The 24,058-nt window shown below is 37.6% G+C and overlaps 1 protein-coding gene across 1 annotated transcript in view; it reads left to right on the top strand.

Moving 5' to 3' along the window:
* The window catches only part of LOC150101079 (P-selectin-like), a 337,168-nt gene that overhangs the window by 146,764 nt on the left and 166,346 nt on the right, over positions 1–24,058 (top strand). The window contains exon 11 of the mRNA XM_090401605.1: positions 9,810–9,989. Within this exon, the coding sequence (XP_090257731.1) occupies positions 9,810–9,989 (180 nt within the window). The remainder of the gene's footprint in view (positions 1–9,809; positions 9,990–24,058) is intronic.

Raw genomic sequence — 24,058 nt, 5'->3', positions numbered from 1 at the left:
GTATTGTATTTTTGTTTTGATTTCATTATTTCTGATGAGATAGGGGACAATAGGCCGATAAGGATAAAATACATTGTTTGTTGCTGCTATAGTCCAGTCTCATACTGCTTTTTGCAAAAAAAAAAAAAAAAAAAAAAAAAAAAAAAAAAAAAAAAAAAAAGAACATTTTGAAGGCAATATAAAGGAGGAAAAAAGTGATCAGCAGTACATTGTGCAAGCAAGAAGGGTAACTAGTATTGTAAGAAAAGCCAAATCAAATTATGAGAGAAAATTAGTTAAGCAGACCAAAGTAAATCTAAAAGATGTTTTCAATATGTAGCAGAAGAATGACATTGGAAGGATGACTTAATCAGTGGTGATGGTAAAGTGGTGACAGAAGCAAAAGTAATTATAATAATAATAATAATAACAGTGTTGCTGAGTGATCACTTGATGATATAATGTTAATACAAAATTGTATCATCCAGGTGGAGAATTTGCTGTTACTGATGTGAGATAACAAACTAATGTGAGAAATGAGAAAGAAAATTGAAGGTGCTCTCCATATTGAATAAGTTGAAGTAATTGGGCAGGGAAACTAAAATCGAAAAGGTTGAGTGTAAGAGGGAGAAACTTATGCAGTGAAAGTATATTTGTTGATCCTTATTTGAGGAATAAATTGCAGAATAGAGTGGATAAAAAAATCGGCATGGGACTACTGAAATTAGTGACATTACATCTATGTCAGTTCTAAAACTGGTACAAGAACTAAAGGGAATCTGCAATTTTTGTATACTAATGCTATAGAAGCATTCGAAATAAGGGGAAAGAATTTTTGGCATTAGTCAGTGCAATCTCACCAAAAGTTGTAGGCATTAGTGAAATGTGGCTGTCAGCAGAAGATGTGGTTATTGGAATTGAATGTGATGGGTACAGTATTTTCAGGGAGGATAGAGAAGGTAGAACAGGGGGAGAAGTACTGTTGATGATGGCTGATGAGTTGCAGCCAAAGAAAGTAGTATATCAAGAGGATAGACATGTGAATGATAGTTCATTTGAGGCAGTCTGGTGTGAAATTGTGACCAACACAACCAAATATACAGCAGTGGTTGCTGCTATAGGCCAGGAGGTACAGGGGGAGATATTGAATTCATGCATCAGCAAATTAGTGCAAAGAGTGCAGGTTTAGTGATTGTTATGGGGGATTTTAATTATGGTGATAATAATTGGAAGGTGGAAATATCATGTAGCAAAAAGGAAATGGAGTTCACACATCTTCTACGAGATAATTACTTGTAACAGCACATAACTGAAGGGACTCATGGTGTGAGAGTGTTGGACCTGGTCATTGGTTCAGAGGGCATATGCATAAGTAAGGTATCCTCGTTACCTCTAATTAGTGAGAGCGATCATGTGAAATTGACTTGGGAGGTTGCAAAATTTGTGGATTTCTCTCTTAAGAAGGGGTATATATGAAACTACAGGTAGGTAATTATAACAAGTTTCAGAGTGAGCTTACAGCTGTCCCATGGTAGAATATATTGCAGGGGAAAGATGTTAGCAGTGCATGGGATTAAATCAGTGAGTATCTGAGGAAGGCAATATCAGAATGTATTCCCATGGTCAGGAAGACAAACAAGGTAGGCGTTATATGGACAAGTAGTAATATCAGGCTTGATCTGCAGAAAAAGAAAAGGTTATGGAGAATTTACAAGAAGAAAGTTGATCAGTACACCCATGAGCAGTACAAGGCTCAAGCTAGGAAGGTTAACAGCATAGTAAGAAAAGCTAAATCAGATTATGAAGAAGACCTTAGCTATGGAGATAGAGTTCATAGGGTTGTGGATAGGGTTCAGAGGAGAATGACTAAGTTGGTGAGTGATGTAAAAAATGCTCCCTACACTGATAGATTGAGAGCTTGTGGATTGCAGAGGTTGGTTGATAGGTGGAGAAGAGGTGACATGATAGAAACATTTAAATTACTAAAAGGTTTTTATAAGATTGATGCAGAGGAAGTATTTCATCTGTGTGATAGTGATGGAAGAACAAGAGGTCATCCCTGGAAATTGAGGAAAAGTGTGGTTAACAAAGGTGTGTGAATGAGATTTTTTGCCTGGAGGGTGGTGAATGAGTGGAATGCATTGCCTGACTCATTTGTGAGTTCTTCGTCAGTAAATGAATTCAAGAAGAGATATGATAAATATTGTTTTCATAGTTTGGGTCTCCCACGATGTGTCTACTGACTCCATGGAGATACCCGTAATAATAATATTCAAAAATATGAATGTGAATACAGCAGTGGTACTAGACAACATGTCAGTTAGTGTGTTACAAGAATGCACAAGAGAATTTGCACTGCCACTAATGAAATTATTCAATTCTAAGTCTGAGTTCTTTCTTGAGTTCAAGGTTCCAAGAAAGTGGAAAGAGAGTAAAATAGTTCCATTATATAAAGATGGCTCTAAGACAGAAGTACAAATTACAGACCAGTTAATATCTCAGGAATGGTGGTTAAAGGTAAAATCCAGCATTGGGTGAAGAGGAATACAATACTCTATGGGGGCTTTCTAAAAGTTTGGTCCTGCCTAAGTAATTTACTAATGTTTTATAATAAACTAATAGCAGAATTAGATAAGGGAAATGGTTACACCATGATACTGGGGACTTTTCAAAGATATTTTTTGCATTGGAAAACTATTACAAAAGTGGAAGCAAATGGGAATGGATATGATGCTGGTACCATGAGGATGGCTGACAGACACCAGAAAGTAGCATATATGGTTAAGTGCAATCTAGGAAATTAAGGGTAACTAGTTGGGTAGGTACCTCAGGATTACATACTAGGGCCACTATTTAATTTGTATCTTAATGATAAAAGGAAAGATTTAAGGAGGAAGATATTCAGTTATTAGCATAATGCAAAACTGGGGACAACAATAATTGATAAAGGTGATGTAGATATCATTATTATCTTAATATCATGTAGATATTAAGGGTAACTAGTTGGGTAGGTACCTCAGGATTACATACTAGGGCCACTATTTAATTTGTATCTTAATGATAAAAGGAAAGATTTAAGGAGGAAGATATTCAGTTATTAGCATAATGCAAAACTGGGGACAACAATAATTGATAAAGGTGATGTAGATATCATGCAGGATAATTTAAATAAATTGGCATTTTGGGCAAAAAGTATTACATGGATGTTGAAAAAAAAACACCATGTAAAGTCAAGGAGGTTATTGTCCCTTTTTATAAGATTATGATTTGGTTACATCTTGAATACTGTGCACAGATTTGGTTATTTAGATAACCAAAGAAAAAAACTTGGGTTTCTTGGGGACCAGAAGTTAGTGGAGAAGATTCAGAGACGACTGACCAAGCTGGTTATAAGTCTATAGAATACTCCCTATGAGGATAGGTTGTATTGCAAAGTTTAGTTGATAGGCAGAAAAGAGGAGATATGATAGAAACTTAAGTTATTAAAGGGGGTTCTATAAGATCAACACAAAGGAAAATTTTCAATACATGATGAATATATATTTATAGAGAGAGAGAGAGAGAGAGGTCACCTCTGGAAGTTGTGTGTATAGAATGTACAGACTAGATTTTTTGCTTGGAGAGCATTGAGTGAATGAAATAGATTGCCAGAATTAATTATGAGTTTCCTAACAGTTTAAGGAGAAGTATGCAAGTATTGTGTGTGTGTGTGAAGGTAAGTGTGATCTCCCACAATGAATCTTCTGACTTCATGGAGATACCCATATAATAATAATAGTAAAAGAGGGAATGAATGGATTGCAAAAGGCAGCACAAATGATGCAATATAAACCATTTTGATTGCTGGCAAGAAAGAGAACATGAATGAAAGAACAAAAGTGAAAGTGATTGAAGAAATTAAAGAATGTAATTTCTAGGATGCAAGATTTGAAGAATAAGTTGATCAGGATGAGAAATGAGATGAAGAATATGTGCAGTAAGATTAGATGTTTAGGGGAGAGCAACGAGAGAGTGAGAAAGGACACAATTAAAGAAAATAGAGAGAAAGAGTTGATAAATGACTTGAGCGTGTCAGTGTATAAATTCCATTTTTAAAGGTATGGAGAATGAGAGGATCTGTGAAGTCTGTATTTCAGGAGGTCTGATGCTTTGGATATGAGAAATAAGCAAGGAAGAGCTAGTGGTAGTTGTGGGAATATATGATTTGGACAGAGGAAGAAGAATGTGAAAATGGATATCAGGAGATCATTGAAGAGAGTGAAAGATTCACACAATAGGAAAAGTTATCAGTGAGTTGCCAAGGTAATGAAGGTGATAGTAGATAGTGTGTAAGAATCATGAATATGTTAGGAGAACTAAGATCTAAAAAGGATGCTGATAATGTGTAGGATGAATTTGAGGGACAGATAAAATTGCACAAAAGTGATTATTTTCATTAAATTGATTTGGCTTGAGTATCTATTGCTAGATGGAAGTGTAATGAGCAGTGATGACATAAGATTAGAGGATGTAAGAAGTGATAAAAAAAAAAGATCAGAAAATTGGAACAGGTGAGACTGGAGTGTGCTTGTGAATGGAAAGAGCAGTAGTAGTGTGAGAGATAAAGATGACAGAATAGGAATGCAAGATGGACAGGGAAACAAGGAAAGTCAGGATGTACAGGGACCAGGATGTACATAAAGAAGTGGATGTTGGAATCAGCACTGATCAGCATAGAAATGGGATGGCATTAGATGTAAGGAGAAATAGTTGAGTCTGAGGAGATATATGCGTAAGTAGTGATAAAGGTGGATGACATCTCACAGGTGACATCTATTGGACTGGTTATAGACCTAAAAGGTCAATTTCTGTGTTTATTTACAAATGACAGGAGCATCAGAAATAATAGAAATGAAATTGTTTCAATGATTTAGTTCATTTGCCACCCAAAAATTGTTGGCTGACAGGAACAGAAATGTAAAGGAAATAATTTTTCATCAGGATAGAAATGACACGAAAGGAGGAGTGCTGTTGATGATGGTAGGAAAATTATGTTCACCAGGTGGAGATGTAAGGGTGAAAAGTTTGGAAAACTGTGTATAGATAGGTGGATCTGTTGGAATTTACCTTGGAGAACATAAGAAATACACTCATTACTATCATAATGTATACCAAAGCTAGATTGTATACCAATGATAGAAGTATAAGAAACAAGGCAGATGAAATAGTTGCACTAATTGCGTCTGTGCACCCAGAGATTGTTGGAATAAGTGAGACATGGTTAGATGAGGACGACATCCTGACAGGAATAGAGATGGAAAGGTATGATGTGTTTCGTGAGGATAGAAGGGGTAAAAAGGGAGGGGGAGTGCTATTGATGATAGAGAAAGAGTTATGTCCATACAAGGTAGAGATGCAAGAGGGAAATAGGGCCAGTGGTTTTGAGGCAGTATGGTGTGAGATAGAGGTGAATAGAATCAAATACTTGGTGGGATGTTGTTATAGACCTGGTAATGTGGATGGTGGTGATAGTGAAATGTATAGTCAAATAAGCCAAGCAAATAAGAAAAGGGTGATCATTATGGGTGATGATTTTAATTATGGAAATATAGATTGGAATGAAGAGATAGCAACTGGAAGTAAAGAAAATGAGTTTCTTGAGTTTTTGAGGGATAACTACCTCAGACAGAGGGCACACGAGGATTAAGGGTCTTGGATTTGGTCATCTCATCGGAGGATGTAATTATCAATGAGGTGTCAAATCATCCACCAATTGGTGAAAGTGACCATGAAATGATTACCTGGGTGGTTGCCAGCAGTGCAAGGACCCCTGTGAAAAAAGGGTATATGTGGAACTACAAGGGGGGGGTGATTATGAAGAGCTCAGGAGACAGCTTGCAGGTGTAGCATGGAATGAGGAGTTAGCTGGAAAAGAGATCAATGCAGCTTGGGGGATTTTCAAAAACTATTTAGTAGATGCAATGTCTAAATGTATAACATGGGTGAGAAGGTTAAATAAGGTAGGTGTGAGATGGATGAATAAAGAGGTTAAGCATGCAATACAGAGAAAAAGGGCATTGTGGAGGCAGCATAAGAGAAGTGGAAGTAACCAATTTCATGAGGTCTACAAAGACCAGGCAAGGAGGGTGACTTGGTTGGTGAGAGTAGCTAAAGAGAGGTATGAACAGCAGTTAGCTAATGAAGCCAAAAAGAATCCTAGGGAGTTCTTTCGATATGTAGCCAGCAAAAGAAAGAATGTTTATGGAAGGAATACATTGATTGGAGGAAATGGTATAAAGACAGCTGTTGCAGAATGTGTGGTGAGCAGTTCATAAAGATCTTTAAATCTTGTGAATGTGACTTCATAGAGAGATTAAGAGCAGTTGATGATGGGGAGGAGAGACTGACTGTAAGTGAGCAAGAGGTGTTTGAGGAGTTGAGTAAACTAGATGTAAATAAGGATGTGGGACTTGATAATATATCACTGCGTATTCTGAAGGAATGTGCCAGAGAGTTGACACCTGACTTGACATATTTTTTTAATACGAGTCTTGCACTTGGTCAAGTTCCTAAAGAGCGGAAGGAGCGCAAGATTGTGCCATTTCATAAAGGAGGTGATCGAACTCAATCATCAAACTATAGGCCTATCTATGTGTCAGGTGTTGTGGTCAAGTTGTTGGAGAAGCTTGTGAGAACTAGGATCCAGAGTTGGGTTGACAACAATGGTATAATCTTTGATGGACAGCATGGATTTGCTAAAGGGAGGTCATGTTTTAGTAATCTACTTACTTATTACAATAAAGTGACTGCTTCCTTGGACAGAGGAGAAGGATACACAGTAATATACTTGGATTTCGCAAAGGCTTTCGATAGAGTACCTTATGATAAGTTGACAGTTTAACTAGAGCAGATGGGATTGGATATTGGATTAGTGCATTGGATTGGAGACTGGCTATCTGATAGGTATCAACAAGTTGTGTATGGGGTGAGATATCCAGGAAAAGGAAAGTCACTAGTGGAGTGCCTCAGGGGTCTGTTTTAGGGCCATTACTGTTTAACTTGTATATTAATTATATTGGCAAAGATTTGGATGGAGATATTCAGTTGTTTGCAGATGATGCAAAGTTGGGACGAACCATAAAGAGTAGTGAAGATGTGGCCTTGCAAGAAGACTTGAATAAATTGAGTGTTTGGGCAAGCAAATGGGGATGTGAGTTCAATGTTGCAAAATGTAAGGTTTTAAAATTTGGAAAACAAAGATGGGATGCAGAATTTATGCTTGGTGAGAATATATTGTTGGAAGTAGAGGAAATAAGAGATCTGGGGGTGATAGTGGATAAGGATCTAAAATTTAGGGGACACATCGCCAAAATTGTGAAGACAACACAAAGAATTCTGGGAATGATGCGGAGGACACTGACGTGTAGAAGTAGGGAGATTCTTGTTCCATTGTATAAGGCTTTGATTAGGCGACACATGGACTATTGTGCCCAGATTTGGTCACCTGGTTTTCAGAAGGATAAAGAGATGTTGGAAAGGGTCCAAAGGAAACTGACTAAGGTAGTTTCTGAACTCTGGAATGTCGAGTATGAGGAACGATTGAAAAGATGTAATTTGCAGAGTCTGGTGGAGAGAAGGAAGAGGGGAGATATGATAGAGACCTGCAAGTTGGTAAGGGGTTGTTATAGGATCATTTGTGGAGAAGTTCTACAGAGAATGGTGGGAGATCAGGGGAGAACCAGAGGTCATCCCTGAAAACCGTATAAAGCGGGTGTGAGTAGGGGAGTGAGAGGCAGGTTTTTTTCGTGCAGATTTGTGAGTGATTGGAATGCCTTGCCTGAGAGTGTGGTGTCTGCAAGGAGTTTGAATGTGTTTAAGACACGGTATGATGAGATGTGTGTGAGATAAAAGGACCTCCTAGATGAGTCTTTGACTCCATGAAGTCTTGTTTAATAATAATAATAATAATAATAATGGCAAGTCAGAATTATTATTATTATTATTTGACACCTCCAGGGAGTCCAAAGACTCATCGAGGGAGGGCACATCTGCCCTCCCTAGATGAGTTATAAGACCATGCTTTGGATTCCCCCATCACACAGGATTAGATAGAAGAAGTTGTAAGTCAGGGAAACAATATTGGAGTCAAAAGCAGCAATGGACTTCCCATGCCTCAATGAGAAGAGCTACATTAATTTTCCAAAAATATGGAAGACAGTAATTTTAAAGTTGACTCCAGCCTAACAGCTTTGAGCTTTTTATCCAATATTAGAGCATGCTAGTCCTTTTCTTATTTCCATTATAACTGAATTGTTTCTACTATTACTACTTGATTGTTAGCACCACTGTATTGTGACGTTATTTGTGTACCTTGAAGATGCTCATTGGAAATCCATAAAAATATTTGTAGCTAAATAAATAAATATCTTGGTAATTTTGTTCCCATGGAATGAAATTAGAAAGATTCTTCTAAACCTAACAAATTGGAGACAGAGTACAGAAGTGATTGACTAGCTCAGGACTGGAATGTTGAGTACAAAGAGTTAAGCAGTTATGCTCTACAGAGCTTGGCAGATAATAAGAGGTGGCATAGACATGTGATTGGTGATATCATATATGTTGCTACCTATTAGATAAATTTAGCAGAGGATAATAGACAATGAGAGAAAGATGGTCATCCCTGGAAACTTATAAGGGTTGTATGGGTAAGGAAATGAAAAGTATATATTTTTTTCATGGTGAGTGGTGAACGAGTTGAAATGCATTGCTGTAGTAGACCTTAAATATTTTCAAGGTAGTATGATATATATATGTATTGTGATCCACATACAGTTTGACTTCATTTAGTAAGTCTTCTGACTTTATGGAAGTTATTAGTAATCACTCTGTCCATGAAATTTAAAAATACTAATACTATTAAGTCCTGCAGATAGTGATAACTAATGTGTAGATACATTAATATATCATACTTAACAAGCTCTCTCCAACTGAAATTTCCCCTACCATTACCAAGCCTCCACCAAACTTGACAGTGGGAATGATGCAATCCTGCTGGAACCATTCCCTGGGAAATCTCCAGATCCAAACACAACTCAGAGTGAAATATTTGGAAGCATGATATGTCTCCCCAGAATCCTTTTTCAATCATCTTTGGTTCAGGAAACAGTGTAAAAGATACAGTCCAAATGTCATTTAGGTGATGTCGCTCATTTGCAGTAGCTCTGCCATGGTAGCCTAAGGCATTCAACTGTCTGCAGACAATTCTAATGCCGACAGATGTCCCTGCAGCATTTTCCAGGTTGACTGCGAGTTCACCGTTGATGACATGTGAGATGCTCAAACAGTCCAAAACAGAGCTCGTCAATCTTGAACAGTGAGTGGTGGCCTACCAGGGCATTTTTCTGCTGTGGTAGCACCATCAACTTTCCATCTACGAATGACATAAGAAACAGTGGATTTTGGAATACCGAGACAGGTAGCAATATCATCGGCAGAAAGACGACTGTATGACACCGAAATCACCATCCCATGTTGGAAGTCTGTCAGTTCAGCTGAACGTGGCATCTTGACATTGAGTACAGTGCAAAACTTGCAGCACATCCTACCTTTTATTACCAGAGTTACACAGACATTCCCTGAATATTTGCATGTGGTAAGATCTGAAATTTGCATGGTACATAAGGGGTCCAAATACTTTTGTCAGCATAATGTAAATTTCAGTACTTTTCCTCATAAATTATATTTGTCTTATGAAATGTAATTTTTTATTATTATTTAAATTGTAGAATTTACATTATTGTAAACACAGTAATGATACTCAAATAAGCATGTCTGAATGCATTTGTTTTCAGTTGTTGACTGTGGCATTCCAGCAGAAGTGGGCAATGGCACTTACCAGTTAATTGACAATACCACTACCTATCGTAGTCGGGTAACATACCGTTGCTATGACAACTATACATTAGGTGGTAATGAAGAACGTTCATGTCAAGATAATGGTTATTGGAGTTCAAAAGATCCTATATGCCAATGTAAGTAAGTGGCCACTTGAGAGAGAGAGTATTATTATTATTTATCATTTCTCACACTATATTATCTTTAGAGAGTGCAGGTTATTTCTTAAAAACAAAGTAATAGCATAACAATTTTCAAATGAATACAGCTATGAGAATTGGTAATAATGGGTTCTGATTACTAACTCCCTCAAAAAAACAGTCTTTATTATTATTACATAACATCTCCAGGGAGTCCAAAGACTCATCGAGGGAGGACACCTACTCTACACCTCAACTCTCTCCATCTCCCACACAGCATTTATAATACATGAATGCATGTATGTGGGATGCAGGGGAGAGTTGGGAAAGAAGAATAGTGTTCCAAGCAAGTTAGTGAGGAAGGAATTGCTGATATGTAATACACAGTATGTAATCTTTTCATCCTTTGTCCATTATCCTTTGCCCACAGCCAGTTTATTTAAATCATCCTGCGGGATCTCTACTTTACCTTTGTTGATTATTGTCTTCTCCACTTTTACATTATCAGCAACAAGTGAATACTTTCTCTGCAAATTCATTCCATAATATCATTAATATACAAAATTAAACAGCAATGGCTCTAGTATAGAGCTCTTATTGACTCCACTAGTGACCTTCATGCAGTATATCCAGGAAATGAATTCCTGGATTATACTGCACCATACTCTGATGTTTGTTGTCTCCCCCCCTCCAATTCCCATATCCATTTCTATTGTCTCCAACTTATGTAATATTTTTCTGTGCATTGTTCTGTCAAATACTTTTGCAAAGTCCAGCAATATCTTGGTGGTGTAGCTGTTGCCATTTCCCCTTATCCAATTCATCTGTCACTTTGTTGAAGTGTGAGTAAAATACTAAAGCAGGACCTGCTTTCACAAAGCCATACTTGCCAGTCCATTATTAAGTATCATATTTCTATCCACCCATTCCTGCATTCAGTCTTCAACCACTTTTCAGTACCTTAACCATTATTCCTGAAATGCTTTGGTATTTAATTTGCTTCTTTCTTGGAGCTTCCTATATGAAATGGAGTTATCTTGCCCTCTTTTCACTCCCCCAGAACCTAGAGGCTGAGCTTTAGATTAAACATCTTGATCAGAGTCACTGCCAATTCGCTTTCACATTCTTGTAACGCATTCCATCCAATCCTGCTGCTGTATTCACATTAATATTTCTCAATATCTGTGCATCTGTAATTTGTCTGCCTTACTGTTCACATCAACAACTACAATATCTCTACCTGGATGATGCAGCTTTGCATAAGTTTTTTTTTAAGTGCAAATTTGCATAAATTTGCACTTAGTATCTTAACTATTTCTTCTGATTCTGTGGCTTTCCTGCCATCAGCACTATTAAAGTCATCCTTCTATAATCATTATTCTTCATACTTGCTACATGGCAAAAAAAACTCTTTAGCATTTCATGTGACCTGTTTAGGTAATTTTCTCTCATAATCTGATTTTAACAGGGATCATGCTAGTCACCCTTCTTTCTTGAATTGTGTATGGCTTGCTCATGGACATGCAGATTCACCTTTTTCTTTAAACTCCACAATGTTTTTGCAACTCCTGCTTCATGATGCTACTCATCTTTAATTCCCACTTGGTTTATCCTCCTGATTTTCAGTATGTAGTTTGATACTACTATCCTTTTTTGATGTTTGGACAAAACCTTATCAGCAAGCTTCATAATCTCTATTCTGCATGTGGCATTTTGTCTCAGAATCATACAGAAGTACCAACTTTTTTGTCCCCCTGATAATAATGTTGTTTGGAAAGACATTCACTATAATCTTTTTGAACAAAATCTTTGCAAGGTGAGGAAAACTCAGATCATTGCAAAGAGTTTGTAACAAATATCACAAAGATTTCTTTTTTCCCAGTCTCTGGTATTGTGGACTCTATCAATTCCTTATTCATATTTTACCTGATTGCTAGTCCTCAGTGTTAAAGGGATAATAAATCCCTCATTATTTTAAAGCCGAATAAGAAACTCAAACACTAGGGCAACTCGGAGCAAAGGTGGAGCAAGTTTCGATCACTGTCCTTAATATTTTCTCATAATGTAAAACGCAGCTCCTAAGAGATGTATTACTGTTTTACATTATGAGGGAAGGGCACTACCCAGACCGGTTTCGGCCTTTATTGAGGTCTCATCAGTGGGTAGGCAGACCTGAATAATACCAAGGTTTAGCTGAACAGAGCTTACATACTTTACTATCCAAATTGCCAGAAAGGTGTACCCATATATTATTACTACAATAAAGAGCCAAGAGGCTATTTTTTTCAGCAACGTAAATTAAGTTAAGGGGATAATAAATCCCTCATTATTTTAAAGCCGAATAAGAAACTCTAAGATCGAAATCTAAGAGTTTCATGCCGAAGAATGTTCGGCGAGTCCAAGCGTGAGTCAACACCTAGTAGTACAACACTAGGGCAACTTGGAGAAATGTGGATTAAAGGATTAAAATAATGAGGGATTTATTATCCCCTTAACTTAATTTACGTTGCTGAAAAAATAGCCTCTTGGCTCTTTATTGTAGTCCTCAGTGTTATTATTAGTCACTTGCTTGTAAATTATATGCTTTTCTATCAGTTCAAGGTTGCAAATTAATTGTTTTCAGTCTTTCACTCTGAATATCATGCTATTTCCTTTCTTCTGTCTTTAAACCACTTAAACCATTGAACTTGTGCTCAGCACAGAGCCTCATCCCCATAAAATATTCATAACATTTTGTGTTTCCATGGGATTTTCTACAGCTTTACACAAAACAACTGATCCATTCTGTCTTTTGTGTTGTTAGATATAATGCACAAAGACTAATTTATCTCTTTAACGTTTGGTTAGCAAACTGCCTAAGTTACACTTCTGCACATCTCTATTGACCTTTTCTAGATCAATAATTGCACTAGATATCTTTTAATTCAGTCTCATTACGTTTTTTTTTTCCTGCATGTGTATGAAATGACAGTCTATAAATATCATTTATATCATCATTTATTTATATGTGAATATTATCTCATCAGTGCCAAACACTTTTCAAAGCAACATTCTTTTCTCTCTCTCTCTCTCTCCCCCCCCCATCCTTATCTTATATGGGAATATGCTTATAACAAATGTCTCAGTTTGGTAACTAATGAATCTAGTTAGTATATTAAGTTCATTTTTATTCATCATTTACAAGCAGGATATTTTTAAATTTACTTATAAAAGCAAATTACAGGAATCTATTTTACAATTATTAAGCTTTTTAAAATTGATATTTTAAATACCACTTTGTCAGACTATGAACTAAATATACCATTGCAAATAGACATGTTTAACAATCAGAATTCAGAAATAATTAAAATGTTTGTAAGAAGTGAATTAAAGTTTTTGATCATTCTCCTGAAAGTTGACATCGTTTGATCTGGCATGGAAGTGAACATTCTCATTTGTGTTTCACTGTTATAAAGCACGTAGAATGTTCCTTCCCATGCCAAATTAAACATCGTTTGTTCATTGTGATATCTCTCATCTGCTCCTTATTCACAAAGAGACAATGGAATGTTAGTTTTCTCTGCATCATTCCCATAATCTTCTGTGTTGTCTTCACAGTTTTAGCAAAATGTCTATGAAATTTCAAGTCCCTATCACTCCCAGATCTTTCATCTCCTCCACCCCATCTAAAATATCCCCACCAATCCTATACTCTGCTTCCCATTTTTGCTTCTCAAATTTTAAAATCTTACATTTTGCTACATTAAACTGACATTCACTTGCCCATTCAGACAGTCTATTTAGGTCCTTTTGCAAAACTACAACCATCTGCTCTACTTCTCTCCCCAACTATATATATCCATTTAAGCTGAATGTCATTGACATACAAAATAAACAACAATGACCCCAAAACAGACCCTTGGGACCTGCTGATACCTCTCAGATAGCCAATCTCCAATTCAACATACTAAATCTACTATCCAACCTCATCAGTTCCAATTTAACTATTAGTTTGTCAAAGGCCTTTGCAAAATCTAAATCTAGTACTGTATATGCATCTCCCCTTATCCAACGTATTTGTTCACCTGATTATAATAAGTAAGCAGATTGCTAAAACACGATCTTCCTTTAGTAAACCCATGCTGTCCATTTAAGAGAATTCTGCTGCTGTCAACCCAGTTCTGAATTCTTGTCCTCACTAGCTTCTCCAACACCTTGACCACAACTCCAGACAAGTTGATTAGCCTATAATTCAAAGCCTTAGTCTTATCACCCTTTTATGAAGCAGAACAATTTTTCCATCTTTCCACTCCTTCGGAACTTGGGCTAATCTAAGACTCGTGTTAAAAAATGTAAGTTAAAGCTGTTTTTAACTCCCTGGAACATTCCCTCAAGACACACGAGATATACCATCAAGTCCCATGGCCTTGTTGGCATCAAGTTTATTCAATTCCTCATATACCTTCTGCTCACTCACCATCATTGGTTCTCTCCACATTCCCACTCTCAAGTTTTGCATTATGTTACAATCACAAGGATGGAATACTTTAATGAACTGCTCATTAAACACCTCTACTATATTATCCATGTGCATGGCTTAGTAAAGAATCTCCATATATATTGTTCTATATTCCTCTCAACTTAAACTCAAACAACAACCATGAAATGTGAAGCAAAGACAAATTTTTATACATGATTTTTATACATCAGAAAATATAAATACATATTTGTGCAGACAATAAAAATGAGACAAGTAATGTACATATACAAATATCAGGTAAAAAAAAAAGTCACTAAAATTTTAAGTCTAGTTCAGATAACCAATCAAGAGCTGAAGGATCTGCCTCAAAAAAAGTCTCAGGTCATCAAGTAGGCTCTTATGCTGCAGTCCTCCATAATGTGCCAGATGGTTTGGTTTATGGTCCCACAGTCACATTGGGATGTAGGTGATCTTCCTCACTTGTGTAAGCTGTCTGTGCAGATACCATGTCCTGTGCTTATCCTATTTAAGCTTTTCCATAGATAATTTGGAAGTTCAATCCCTTTCGGATTTTGGTTGGTAAAGATATACTTGTTTAAGTCTGGTGGAAGTTTTTCTTTCCAAGTTTCTAGCCATTTCGAATTAACATTGAAATTGCTATTTACTAGTTCTTCAGCCAGTATTAGTGGAGGCCGTTGGGATTTAAGGCAATTCATATTTATATATGGGAGATCTTCATGTATTGGTAACAGGGGATTGTTGTTTATTTTTTTGCACTCTTTTACTTGAGCATCTTGTATGCGCAAGTTCAGTGGTGCAATATTGCTCAAAGTTGGAGGCTAGTAGAGGGGGGTGGCTTTGACACAACCTGTTATTGTCCTCATTGCTGCATTTATTTGCATGTCGATTTTCTTGACGTGAGGGCTGTTTAGCCATACTGGTGAATAATATTCTGCTGCAGAGTAGACTAAGGCCAATGTGGAGTATCGCAGCATAATAGCAGAAGAACCCATGTAGAACCACACAGTTTTTGTATGATGTTATTATGGGTTCAGATCTTTAAAGAGAGATTTTCCAGATGTCTTTTGAAAGATAGTGTTCTATCCACGGTAACACCCAGATATTTAGGGAAATCTTGGTGCTGCAGCATGTGTTGTTAAAGCTGACCTGAAGTTTCCTATTTTGCCAATTTGGTGTTTAGGTGAAAAGAGCTAACCTCAGTCTTATTGAGGTTTGGTGCTAGTCTCCATTTATGAAAGCATTCCCCAATGGTTCTAAGGTCATTTGTGAGAATATCTTCAGTTACTTGGATGCTCTTGTGTTGGGTGGTGAGGGCTATATCATCAGCATAAGCACATTTTTTTACCTAGTTGTCGGTAGATCAGATGTATATAAGTCGAATAAGATTGGTGCTAATACTGAGCCCTGTGGGAGCCCATTGTTCAGCTTTCTCAGTTTGCTCATTTTATTTCCCAGAACCACATGAAAGAACATGTCAGAAAGCATGTTACCAATAAGTCGTATGATGGATTGGCATAGTATGACTTGTACAGCAACCCCTCTTTCCATACCATGTCATATGCAGCAGTAAGGTCAGCAAACACAACAGAGATTTTCAAACATCTCTGAAAGCCTGCTTCGATATGGGTAGTAAGGCTTAGTACTTGGTCCGTACAACTACTTTGAGTCCTAAAGCCTGCTTGCTCAACAGGGATAACTTCAGATATTTTTGGCCCAATTCTGTTAAGGAGGAGTCTCTCGAGGAGCTTATAACAGCAACTGAGGAGCGCAATTGGGTGATAGCTCTCTGCTTGATCTTGAGGCTTGTAGGATTTTAATATGGCTATTATTTTGGTTCTCTTAAAGGCTGTTGAAGGTTTCCTGTCCTTAAAATGTGAGAAAAGAATCTTGTTAGCCATTGACAAGCATTTTTTCCACAGTTAACCAAGAATTCTGGGTGAATACCATCAAAGCCTGATGCTTTGCCGGTTTTCACCTTCTCTAAGGCCTCAGTTATTTCGTCTGTGGTAAATTCTCTTGAAAATTGGGAACTGTCAACTGCACTTTGTCGTAAGTTTCTGAGTGTTTGTTTAACCTCCCGTGCGTGTGTGTGTGTGTGTGTGTGTGTGTGTGTGTGTGTGTGTGTGTGTGTGTGTGTGTGTGTGTGTGTGTGTGTGTGTGATGATGATGATGATGATCTTGAAGGCTCTTGACAGGCAATTTGATCTGGAGTCACTAAAGGATCTTTACGAGTGATTGGGTTACTTCCAACTAGCTTCTTTAATAAGCTCCATGCTTTTCTACTTGATTTTTTTAAGTCTAAGTCCTCTGTAGTTTTTATCCATTTTTCTCTGCACTCATTATGAAGCTTCTGGAATAATTCGTCAGCTATGTCACAGTCACCATATTCTAAATAGACTTGGTATAGCTCTTCACAGTCTTTATTACAGCCCGGTATGTATTCCTTTCGAAAACCCCTTGGGATATATATATATTACTTTGCCGTTGATATGACCTGCTCCAATGAATCTGTTGTAGTTTTCACTCACAGGAGATATCCATCTTACTATTTTATCCAGTTCTCGTGAAAAATCCTGCCAGTTTGCTTTTCTAAAATTCCATCTTGGTCGTGGAATGGACTGCATTATTGGTATTTGTATTCCTACTTCTACACCAATACTGGGTGATGTTGGCTGTGTGGAAAATCTTCAAGGACTTGTCTTATTGTGTTTATTGGCTGATTTTGCAAATTTTGCATAACAAAGCAGAAGTCTGGGTTGTATTCCCTCTTCCATGCTGCAGCCTTAAAGGTTCTTTTTTCCTTTGATTATATAAAGAAACCTGTGGAGAATTCATGACTAAATAAACACATGTATAACCACAGTAATAGGTTTTTTGACCTAAGTGTCTTAGGACATTGTCAGTACAGTTGAGAACAATACTAGGAATAACATACAGATAGGGCACATGAATACAATGGAATCCAAATGCGTGAAGCAGCGCTTTCTAGCGTAAAAAAAAAAAAAAAAATAATAATAATAATAAAAAAATACATTAGATTATTTACATAAAATTAAAATTGAATTATTTTACACAATTTTGCATGACAATTTCCCGTACTTTAGGAATGACAAGAACATCATTGTGGTTTAGATTGGGTCTGTGAAGTAGGCTTCAGCACTTTCTTTATATAAACATCCATATTTGTATGAAGATCTGTCTAGAAGTTTGGTCTTTTCCCAGTGGATCCTATGGTTTGGGTTTTCAACTCCATGTTAGGAGAGGCCGGATTTCTGCGGCTTGATGAGATGGATGTGATTTTGATGTTCAGAGATGCATTTAAGAACAGATCTGCCTGTCTGCCCAAAGTACGACAGTCTACAGGAGCATGGTACCTCGTACACGGCAGGTAGTAACAGAGGTGGGAGTTTGTCTTTAGGCAATGGTAACAAGTTGTAGGTCGCAGCAAGATTGTATTTTTTTCATAATTTTTGAAAGTCGCTCTGAGATACCTTTGATATAAGGTATGGGAATCCTATGGGCTTGTTCTTGTCTAGGTTGTGACGTGTGGAGAAGTGGCTGATGATTTTTTGAGTAGTTTTAGGATTGTATCCATTTAGAATGGCTGTGTTTTTGATTATTTCCAATTCTTGTTTTAGAGATTCCTCAGAGGAGCAAAATCTGTGTGCTCTGGTGACCAGTGATTTGATGATGCCAAATTTTTGAAAAGGATGATGAGCAGAAGAGTTGTGGATGTAGCGACCTGAAAAGGTCGGCTTTCAATAGACAGAAGTGGAGATGGAACCGTCTTCTTTTCTCTGGATGTTGTAAATCCAGGAAAGAGATACCCTGTGGAGATTCTTTTTCTAACGTAAATTTGATGCAGGGGTGAAGGAGGTTTATTTTATCTAGAAACAGATGTAGCTCTTGTTTGGAATGACCCAGACTGCAAAGACGTCATCGACATAACGTAGCTAGATTTTTGGTTTGGGTTGAAATGCAAAAATTTTTTTCCTCAAGATCTTCTATAAACAGGTCTGCCAAGTTAGGTGATAAGGGGGACCCCATATTAAATGTTCTAGTAAGAGGTCATAAGTTTGCCATTCCTTCAAAATGCTTTCCATATCTAGATTTTATACACAACATCGAAAGAAATATTGGCCACCTCTCCAGTATTGAAGTCAACAAACTTCGTTTTGAAATAGCAAAAATAATTTTTGATGCCAAACCTTTGGACTTAAATATTCCACCGCCAGAATTGAAAGCTCTTACCGCCTTAAAACATAAACATCACCAGAACCGACAAGGGAAATACCACTGTGGTTCTTGATACTCAATCATATGACCAGAAAATTAAATTTTTCTACTCCGAGATTGTAATACTTACACAAAACTTCATTATGATCCCACAAAAAAGACAGCTCAAGAAACTGAAGAAGCTACTTGATGAAACAACTTCTTTAGATGAAGAAACTGTAAAAAAACTCGAGCCATACCACGCTAGACCTCCTAGAATATACGGTTTACCCAAACTTCACAAGAACAACGTCCCACTGAGACCCGTCGTTGATTCTATTAGTAGCCCGACTTACAAGTTAGCAAAATTCTTATCTAACCTTCTCCGTCCCCACATTGGCCACTCAGCCTCATCAATTAAAAATTCCACAGAGTTTCATGCTAAAATAAAAGACACTCAATTGTTGGAAACTGACATGCTAATTAGCTTTGACATTGTCTCCCACTTCACTAATATTCCCCATAAGGAAACAGTTGACCTGTTAACTCAAAAATTTCCGTCTGATATTATTGAACCATTCAAATTTACAATTACTTCCGGTTACTTCACTTGAAAAGAAAAAAAAAATCTACAAGCAAGAGGAGAGAACAGCTATGGGGTCCCCCTTATCACCTAACTTGGCAGACCTGTTTATAGAAGATCTTGAGGAAAAAAATTCGCGTTTCAACCCAAACCAAAAATCTGGCTACATTATGTCGATGACGTCTTTGCAGTCTGGGGTCATTCCGAACAAGAGCTACATCTGTTTCTAGATAAAATAAACCTCCTTCACCCCCGCATCAAATTTACGTTAGAAAAAGAGTCTCCACAGGGTATCTCTTTCCTGGATTTACACATCCAGAGAAAAGAAGACGGTTCCATCTCCACTTCTGTCTATCGAAAGCCGACTTTTTCAGGTCGCTACATCCACAACTCTTCTGCTCATCATCCTTTTCAAAAATTTGGCATCATCAAATCACTGGTAACCAGAGCACACAGATTTTGCTCCTCTGAGGAATCTCTTAAACAAGAATTGGAAATAATCAAAAACACAGCCATTCTTAAATGGATACAATCCTAAAACTACTCAAAAAATCATCAGCCACTTCTCCACACGTCAACCTAGACAAGAACAAGCCCATAGGATTCCCATACCTTATGTCAAAGGCATCTCAGAGCAACTTTCAAAAATTATGAAAAAATACAATTTTGCTGCGACCTACAAACCCATCAACCAGATCTACAACTTGTTACCTTTGCCTAAAGACAAACTCCCACCTCTGTTACTACCTGCCCTGTACGAGGTACCATGCTCCTGTAGACTGTCGTACTTTGGGCAAGAATTTGGGCAACCTAGACAAGAACAAGCCCATAGGATTCCCATACCTTATGTCAAAGGCATCTCAGAGCAACTTTCAACAATTATGAAAAAATACAATTTTGCTGTGACCTACAAACCCATCAACCAGATCTACAATTTGTTACCTTTGACTAAAGACAAACTCCCACCTCTGTTACTACCTGCCGTGTACGAGGTACCATGCTCCTGTAAACTGTCGTACTTTGGGCAGACAGGCAGATCCTTTCTTAAACGCATCTCTGAACATCAAGATCACATCCGTCTCATCAAGCCGCAGAAATCCGGCCTCTCCCAACACGGAGTTGAAAACCAAAACCATAGGATCCACTGGGAAATGACCAAACTTCTACACAGATCTTCATAGAAACATGAACGTTTATATAAAGGAAGTGCTGAAGCCCTACTTCAGAGACCGAATCTAAACCGCAATGATGTTCTTGACATTCCTAAAGTATGGGAAATTGTCATGCAAAATTGTGTAAAATAATTCAATTTTAATTTTAATTTAATCTAAATAATCTAATGTATTTTTTTATTTTATTATTATTATTATTTTACAATAGAAAGCACTGCTGCACTCATTTGGATTCCATTGCATGCATGTGCCGTATCTGTATGTTATTCCTAGTATTGTTCTCAACTGTACTGACGATGTCCTAAGACGCTTAGGTCGAAATATTTACATATTAAAAAACCTATTATTGTGGTTTTACGTGTGTTTATTTAGTCATTTTTTCCTTTGCATCAAATATTAAGCTAACATTGTTTTGCTCAGCCCAGTTTGTTAATGCTTCACCATTTCCATTATTATTATTGTAATTCCACATGGTGTGATGGTTGCTAAAATCTCCTATGTGAATAGTGGGATATGGGAATTACTTCAGGTGGCCATTCTACCAGGGCAGGCTTATAGATGTTAACTACTGTGCGATCTTCAATTTCGGCTATGATGGTGTGTGTGTATTCTGATTAATATGTGCTGATATTAAGTGGCCCGTTCTCTATATTATTGCATACGTAAGTTGCACAGCCATGAGCATGTTGATGTGTAGCTCCTAGTGTATCGTACCCTGCAATTTTTCTTCTAGATTTCAATTGTTCATTATCTGTGTGCATCTCTTGAAACATCTCAGAGATATTTATTTCCATCTCCAGTCTACGATACTATATGTACTTTTCCTTTAGAGAATAACAGGATTACTGGGGAGTTCTTTCGCTTGGCCGAACAGAGAGAAGAAGCGATGACAAAGGGCCATTCCTGGAAGTTTGTCACCTGGAAGAATAGGCTGAGTGATGCTTGAAGATGACATGTTATTATATTATTATTATTCAGGCCGTCATGGAGTCAAAAGACTCATTGTGGGAGGTCCTTCCTAGGAAACACAAAGGAAGCTGTGAGCAAGAGGGTGAAGAGTGATTTCTTTGCATTGCCTGATAGAGTGGTGAGAGCAAGAATGGTCAATGAATTCAAGGAATGGTATGATAGACTTTGTGTTTCCTAGGAAGGACCTCCCACAATGAGTCTTTTGACTCCATGGAGGCCTGAATAATAATAATATAATAACATGTCATCTTCAAGCATCACTCAGCCTATTTTTACAAATTACACATTCCAAAATTCTTCATCTCTAAGATGATGTACATATGTTTGATATGCCATGTCAGAGAGTTTTCAACTTAGAATCTTCTCATATTAATCCTCTTTGGCTAAATATCTTGCCAATTCTATTAAATTTATTTATTGTTTCTATCAGTCTCATCATATTGCCATGAACTTTGCAATTTCCTTTCTCTATTCCTTAGAGATCTATAATTTCTAATGTTTATGATGCCAAAGGCTTTCCTTTTCCAACTGTAGTGATCCAGTAGGTAGACACCAGCGACTCAAATCATTCACGTGTCTGCTAAAATATCAGCTAACCCTACCAACCTCTCTGAAATTATTTGTATCTCTTCTTCACTAGTGTCCTTTTTAAGTATACTGTAAATGTTGCAGATTCTAGTATTGATTTATTCTCTCACAGAGCAATGGTAGCAGGGGTGGCCTCTTGTGGGAATGGGTACTTGGGAGAAGTGGGATAACATCAGGTAATGCTCAGCCCAGTAGAGTCTAGAGGGGATAATGCTGGTTATAGATACAATGGCATTTTTATGCTTTACACCAATGCCAGAAGTATCTGGAATAGCGGAGAGGAATTGATGCCGCCGATAGCATCACCTGGCCAAAGATTATTGGGATCACTGAGACGTGGTTTACAGAAGAGGATATAATAACAGGAATGGAAGTAGCTGAGTACAGCATTTTTCGGCAGGATAGGAAGGGAAAGTGTGGTGGTGGAGTACTGCTTATGATAAGTGACGACCTATGCCCTCTAAGAGTGGAGGCTTTGGAAAGCAGTGACACTAATGATTTTGAAAGCATATGGTGTGAGGTAGAGGTGGGCAGAACAGGATATCTTGTGGGGTGTTGCTACAGACCAAGGAGCACAGAGTGGGGACCAGGAGATGTTTAGACACTTGAGCTTAGCAAGTGCAAGAAGAATGATTGTTATGGGAGATTTTAACTACAGCAGTATAAATAGAGAAAGATGCATGTAGCAATAAGGAAATGGAATTTCTAGAATTCTTGAGGGACAAATGTCTTAGGCAACATGTAATAGAGGGAACAAGAGGTTCAAGAGTTTTGGATTTTGTCATAGCATCAGAAGAGTTGATAATAACTGAGATGACATATCTTCCACCAGTTGGAAAGAGTGACCATGCGGTTTTGACTTGGAAGATGAATAGACATGCAGGAGTATCAAAGAGATGGGAACATATGTGGAATTATAAGGCAGGTGATTACAATAGTCTTAGACGTCAACTTGGGGAAGTTTCATGGAGTGAGGAATTGGAGAGACGGGATATCATTAGTACATGGGAATTTGTGAAGGAATATTTGTTAGCAGCAATAGTAAGCTGTATTCCATGAGTAAAGAAGAGGACACAATTTGAAGTAAAGTGGATGACAAACAATATTAAACAGGAACTGCATGCGAAAAAGAGGCGAAACTGGAATATGAGAAGAGATTGGTCCTAAGATCCAAAGAAAATCCTAGGGAATTTTTTAGCTATGTGGCCAGTAGGAGGAGAAATGACTGTGGAAGATTGACATTGTGGGATAAAAATGGGAATAGAATGACTGATGCAGAGGACATAGTAAAATTGTTCAATGAACACTTTATTGGAGTATTTCATCCTGGAGGAGTAAATTTTAATACTAGAGGGATAGGGCAGGTTCGAGGTTTTGAAGTGCAGGAGGAGACTGTGTTCCAGATTCTGAGTACTCTGGATGTCAGTAAAGCTGTGGGACTGGATGGTATTTCACTGCGAGTTTTGAGAGAATGTGCTCAAGAACTGACATCTCCGTTGACCTGACTTTTCAATGCAAGTCTGGCTATGTGAAAGGTGTCCAGGGAATGGAAGGAAGGTAAGATGGTGCCATTGCATAAGGGTGGAAACAGATTGGAAGTGTATAATTATAGGCCAGTTAGTGTGTCATCAGTAGTTAAGATCTTGGAGAAATTAGTGAGGTACCGTACACAGCATTGGGCAGATGAGGGTGATGTTATCTGTGAGAGTCAACATGGATTTGTGAAGGGGTGCTCTTGTTTTAGCAATATGCTAACCTTTTATAATAAAGTTACAAGAGCAGTAGATGAGGGGAAATGCATATACTGCCATTTTCTTGGATTTAGCAAAGGCATTTGACAGGGTGCCACATGATAAGCTGATATTTAAGTTGCAACACATGGGTCTGGATGTCAGATTGGTCAACTGGATTCAGGATTGGCTGTCCAATAGGTATCAGAGAGTTGTGTATGGTGGGGCAGTTTCAAGGAGGCAGAGGTTTACAAGTGGGGTCCCACAGGGCTCAGTACTGGGACCTATATTTTTAACCTTTATATCAGTGATATTGTCAGTGGATTGCA

This window comes from Typopeltis vanoorti, chromosome 12 (genome assembly GCF_054136105.1).
Source record: "Typopeltis vanoorti isolate ZY-2024b chromosome 12, IOZ_Tvanoo_1.0, whole genome shotgun sequence".
Taxonomy (NCBI): Eukaryota; Metazoa; Arthropoda; class Arachnida; order Uropygi; family Thelyphonidae; genus Typopeltis; species Typopeltis vanoorti.
The sequence above is the reverse complement of the archived record's forward strand: the minus strand, read 5'-3'. Positions and strand labels throughout refer to the sequence as shown.